Here is a 6,328-nt window from a genome sequence, read left to right as displayed (position 1 = left end):
GTCAAATAAAAACAGACACATAAATCCAGTAATGTCTTTTAAATTATTGATTAAATTAAATTAATAATTAATTTTTAATAATACTTACTCGGTATATAAAAATAAAAATAGAAAATAAAAAATAAAAAGCGGAAGAAGCAGATAGATTGTCAAGTCGTCTTATTCTTTGTACTTGTTACATATAAAAACAGTAGACATAAATAACTGCTAATATAGTTCTGTCTTCCAAAAATATATCTGTATCTATTATCAAAAATATCTCATCTTTTCACTAAAAATTTTAACCACAAAAAGTAACACATAAATTAGATTCCTAATTCTTCCAAAACTTCAAATACTATCAAATAGTATCAGTATCAAATAGTATCAATAATCAGTAATCATTTAAACTTCCATAAAAGTAAAACCTTATTATTAAATTCGTTCAACTATTCTGGGAGACCTACATCATAGTATTTTAGTATTTATTTATTTTTATTTATATACTCCACAAATTATATAATTGATGAAGGGTGTATGTGTGTACTTCATACTTTGAATTAGAATGATTAATTATTGTATAATTTCATTTCTTGCCAGAAAGATTAGGGTGTCATCCAGACATATACCAAGTTGAGTTTGTTTTCTTGACAAATAATATTGGGTTGGTGTTTGAAGATTCGGGTCGGATCCTGATGTGGATTGCTTGAGATCTGAAGAAGAAAACCTGCAACTTTAATGGAACCTCCTGCTGGGGTTTGGAAAACATTAGGGCAGTTCATTCTTTTCCTGCCTTATTTCATTGGTCTACTTGCTCTTGGCTTGATTAAAGGTTAACCCTTTTTAACTTTTAACTACTTTTTATCAATTTTGGATTGATGTTATTTGGACTTATTCATGAAACCTTATTCAAGTTAGAGCTAGATGAGCTGTAGTTCTAGTTCATAAATGCTAATTTTAGTAGTTGCTTTTGAAATATGTGTTTTTATATTTAAGGAAGAAGGTCTTCTCACAATTACACTTAATTGAACTCCAATTTCAGCTCTTGAATGCTTAATTTAGTGGGTGTATTGTGAAAATGGTTTCTTTGTTTCAAGAACCATTTTTGCTTCAATGATATGCATCTTTCTTTCTTCTCTGTTTTTATTATGTGATTAATTGATGTTATTTTAAGGTACTTATTAAACCCTTTTCATAACTTAGCTCTAATAACATTTCTTGAGTGCTAAATGCAGTGGGTATCTTTTAAAAATTGTTTCTTTGATTTCAAGATTGACTTTTTCTTTTCCCTTCCGTAGAATTTTCTGGTTGATATCAATACTAAATGAGCTACAACTCCATTTCTATAGTGTTAATTTTAATGATCATGTTGTAAAAATTGCATCTTTGATTTCAGGAATCGTTCTTGCTCCAATAATATGTATTATTATGACAATCGGAAACTCGGCTATTGTAATTGGTCTTTGGCCAGCACACGTTGTATGGACTTACTTTTGCATATTGCGGTACGTTCTTTTACCATTTGACTTCTTACAACTAATAATGTTAGTGCTCGTAATAAGTCTTTTAATATGTTCGTTTACTGGCAGTGCTAAACGATTAGGGCCCGTAATGAAAATGGTTTCATGTATAATGATGACACCAGTATTAGTTTTTTGGCCCATTGGAATTATTTTGGGTAGCATATTTGGTGGCTTAGCTTATGGTTTCCTTGGGCCAATGTTCGGAACTTTTAAAGCTGTGGGTGAAGGCAAATCTGATCAGTTTAAACATTGTATTATAGTAAGCAATCTACGATTAGTCACTACGTATGTTGTTTCCGTTCTTCATTTGTTTGTTAGTAAGATTTTCTTTGGTTGTGATTGTAGGATGGAATTTGTGACACCGTTCAATGGAGCTTTACGGTTGTAAGGGATTTAAGAGACGTGTGTGTATATTCGTTCTTCTCGATGCTTAGTGACTTACGAAAGCAAGGCCTGCCAGAGGCTAAAATCGAGATCAGGTTTGTTATAATTGTCACGATACTCAAATTTGGTTGTTCGGGTTAAAGTAATTATCATTATGATAAAATGAATACGAGTACCTCACTATTAACGGTAAAAAATCATATACGGAGAAGTTGAAAACTAATTTTGTAGTACATGTTAAAAGGTATACATTATTTTGTTAGGGTACCAGGGATGATACCCCAAAAACTTGAATTAAATAAGTATGGGTGTGTTTGTTTACCTCTTAATTGAATGGTTTAGCATTCGCTGAACCATTCAACATTAAATTAAGCGCGTTTATTTCTGAGCCCTGAGTGACATATGATGCTGAATGGTTCAACATTCAGTGTTAAAACAATTCAGAGTTGAAACACTCACTTAACCATTAAGCACCTAAATTTTATGTAATATCCTCCTCAAATCATATCCTTGACAAACAAGCATATTGAGTCATTCAGATTATGAACCATTAAATGTTAAATCATTCAGTTTTATCAAACACAACCTTAACGATAAAGTCTACGTATTCCTAACTTCAATTGGTATATTTTTCTAAATTATCAAGTTTTAACAATATCATTCTTAATGGACACCCAAACATCCATTTAATCCATATTAGCACTTTTTTTTTACTATTTATTTGACAGGGCGGTTTACCTTCCTATGGCCATCATCCTAGGACTACTTGGAGTCATCGTTGACTTTCCAGTTATTACAATTATAGCCGTACTGAAAAGTCCATACATGTTGTTCAAAGGGTGGCACCGTTTGTTTCAGGATTTAGTGGGTCGTGAGGGACCGTTCTTGGAAACCATATGTGTGCCATTTGCTGGTTTAGCCATCTTGCTATGGCCATTGGCTGTAGCTGGAGCCGTGTTAGGCTCAATGGTCTCTGCTATCTTCCTCGGTTTATACGCAGCTGTTATTGTTTATCAGGTCACTATTAAATACAAATTTCATATAAGACTGCACCTTTTTAATACTTATTTGTAAGAGGGAAAATGGGTGGGGCGGACAGGTTGGGTGATGGGTTACAGATGTGGTTCACTATATGTAATATTTGTACATTTCAAAATGTATCAGTAGAGTTGACCCCTGACACTTTCTAATCAATTTTTAACATAATTGGGTGTTAATCGTAATTACATGCACTATATTATTAACTAAGTTATTTAAGTTTTAAATGAGTGTATGTATACTTCGGGTGACTTTTGGTCCGTTTCCTCTTAAAATAATTATTTTAATATACACCCATTTGAACCATCTGAGATAATATGTGGCCCAATTTGACCTATTTATTTGCATATGGGTCAGAATCACCACATCTACTTTCTTGGATTGACAAAAAACTTAGGCTAACTGCTAATTTTGACTTTGCGGGAACAGGAGTCGTCTTTCTATCTCGGGGGTTGCTATATTTTGGCTGCATTGGCGATATATGATGAATACACGAATGATGTTCTTGACATGCCCGAAGGATCTTGCTTTCCCAAGTAATAATTTTCATAGTATTTGTTTATTTATTTTTATTTATTTTTTATTTGCTAACTTCTAATATAGGAAGGCTTAATCTTCATTTAAACAGGCTTAAATATCGACGTAACCCTGGTTTGTCTGCTTCGTCTTCATTCTCGAGGGCCGGTTCGCTTAGAAAGGCACCATCGGTTCGGGTCCCTATGATTGAATTGAAACCATTGGAGGTTTGTTTCTTCTATAATTGTGACGAAAATAGATAATGAGTCACAAGTAAAATAAAGGTGGTGATATGGGTGGGTTGGATGTAATGGGTCAAAACGGGTTGTGTCGGGTTGAACCGCAATCACCTCTTTCATGTTTCTTATAATTAGTTATCTTGTTAGTTTGAGTGCATTAAATTAAGGTTTGAAGGCTGTATGCATCAAAATTATAAATAGTTTCAAAAGATTCAGATTTGAAGAAGCATGTAAATTTTTGGCGTAAAAACCGATTCAACTATTCAACTCACTGTAAAATATAATACACATCAAACTAAAGTCAAGGTTACAAAAATCACTACGTGAGGTGTACTTAGTCTGGACTTTTTAGGGAGTACCTGGCAACTCGGGAGTACTATGATGTTGACCAAGTTTGACTTTGACCAATTTTGACTTGTGTAGTTGCTCGATAGCTTCTTCCAAGAATGTCGTAGACAAGGCGAATACTTGGTTTTGGAAGGATTAATTACGATTAAAGAGATCGAAGATCCACAATCCGTTAGTCTACCCGCTTATTGTCTCTACCAAGCACTTTTACGTTCATATAAAGCCAATAGTCCCGGTTTGATTATGTGTAAGAACCACCTATAAACTTCATCATTAAGCATAAAGTTTCTTGCTTTATAACAATAAGTACTTATTAATGCAATAATTTGGTTATTTTGTATTATAGCGGAAAATGGTACGGAAATAACGAGTGCAAACAGACCCCAAGATACATTTTATGATTGGTTTTTCAACCCATTGTTGGTCATGAAAGACCAAGTCAAAGCTCAAAATCTTACAGAATCAGAGGAGGTCTATTTGGGTAAGTTGGTTTTATTGGGCGGCGATGCCCAAAAGTTGAAAGAGAAGAACATTGGTCCACCACCTGAGTCCGAGCTTAGACGGGCTGAACTTGATGCTGTTGCTAGAAGGTAATTAAACTAGTTGCTAGGGGTAATTTTCTGGCCGGTCTGATAAGTTTGATAAGGGGTCAAAATGGGTCTGGTTAAAAAGGGGCTGATTTCATTAGCAAAATCATTTTAAATTATGAAAACTATAAAAATTTACATGATAATTATTATTATTATTATTATTATTATTATTATTATTATTATTATTATTATTATTATTATTATTATTATTATTATTATTATTATTATTATTATTATTATTATTATTATTATTATTATTATTATTATTATTATTATTATTATTATTATTATTATTATTATTATTATTATTATTATTATTATTATTATTATTATTATTATTATTATTATTATTATTATTATTATTATTATTATTATTATTATTATTATTATTATTATTATTATTATTATTATTATTATTATTATTATTATTATTATTATTATTATTATTATTATTATTATTATTATTATTATTATTATTATTATTATTATTATTATTATTATTATTATTATTATTATTATTATTATTATTATTATTATTATTATTATTATTATTATTATTATTATTATTATTATTATTATTATTATTATTATTATTATTATTATTATTATTATTATTATTATTATTATTATTATTATTATTATTATTATTATTATTATTATTATTATTATTATTATTATTATTATTTGAATTAAATGATTCAAGAGGCTTTGCCTGTAAGCATTTGATACATATTTATAAAATTTCGACCCATTTGACTTAAATTTTATAATTTTTGATGTGTTACACTGTTACCCAATTTAGGTAAATACATGGGTTGTGGGTTTACTGTTGCCTGAATAAAATAAATGTTGCATATATATTCATTAATAAAAATTAAAATGATTTAGGTGGTTATACATTTTGGATGACTTTTGACCCATTACTTTTTTAACTATATTGTTGTAATGCACCTTTTGACACGTTACTGTCTCTTTAGGTAGACTTGTCAAATTTGACTATCTACTTTATGGCCATTTTATTTGTCATTTATTGTTATTTTATCGTCTTTTTGTGCTTTTTTTGACGGTGATCGTCATAAATTTGAAGGCTTCAAGGGATCACGAAGTCGATATCAAGGTACCCAACTTACAGAAGACGATTCGAGAGCATTATGAAGGCAATATCTCAAGAACTTGAGAAGAGAAACGAGGGTAGCTACCGAGGACCTAAAACTGTGCCTCGTTCAAAAAGCACATTTGGTCGGATCTTTGGGTCGCAAAGATCGTTCAGAAACAAGACCAGTAGTCATGGGGATAGGCAAGAAACTGAAAGAGATGTTGATATTGTATAATTGAAATATTAATTTATTTGTTTGTATTTTTATGAATTTATTACATGTGAACTCTATTAGGACCATCCAAAATTCTTTTGTTTTTGTAATCTTGTGATCTGTAATTGGAAGTATATTATTGGATGATAATGACACTCCTGTTGTAAGAATGCTTGCAACATCGAATAATTCTAGTTTGTTTCTAGTAAACAAAAACATACAGAAAGAAGAGTGATATATCCACTTATCATTTTTATAACTTTATTTAGTATCATGCATCCAGTACTTGTACTATAAAAACAGTTATTTATATAAACATATAAGCACAAGAAAGTACAAAGCTTTAACTGGTCACTTCAGTTACATAACATCATTGAAGTATAATGTTGGGTCTTGGTTGA

At 30.4% G+C, this 6,328-nt stretch overlaps 1 protein-coding gene across 1 annotated transcript; it reads left to right on the top strand.

Moving 5' to 3' along the window:
* Positions 1–374: 374 nt before the first annotated feature.
* Positions 375–6,077, top strand: LOC139868721 (uncharacterized membrane protein At3g27390-like). The gene is made up of 10 exons (XM_071857055.1): positions 375–811; positions 1,376–1,484; positions 1,569–1,761; positions 1,848–1,981; positions 2,615–2,903; positions 3,354–3,460; positions 3,553–3,667; positions 4,103–4,274; positions 4,374–4,617; positions 5,705–6,077. The coding sequence occupies exons 1-10, from the start codon at positions 718–720 to the stop codon at positions 5,946–5,948; spliced, it is 1,701 nt and encodes a 566-aa protein (XP_071713156.1). The 5' UTR covers positions 375–717; the 3' UTR covers positions 5,949–6,077.
* The last annotated feature ends 251 nt before the right edge of the window (positions 6,078–6,328 follow it).

This window comes from Rutidosis leptorrhynchoides, chromosome 9 (genome assembly GCF_046630445.1).
Source record: "Rutidosis leptorrhynchoides isolate AG116_Rl617_1_P2 chromosome 9, CSIRO_AGI_Rlap_v1, whole genome shotgun sequence".
NCBI lineage: Eukaryota > Viridiplantae > Streptophyta > Magnoliopsida > Asterales > Asteraceae > Rutidosis > Rutidosis leptorrhynchoides.
Note: the sequence above shows the minus strand (reverse complement) of the source record. Positions and strands in the feature narration are given on the sequence as shown.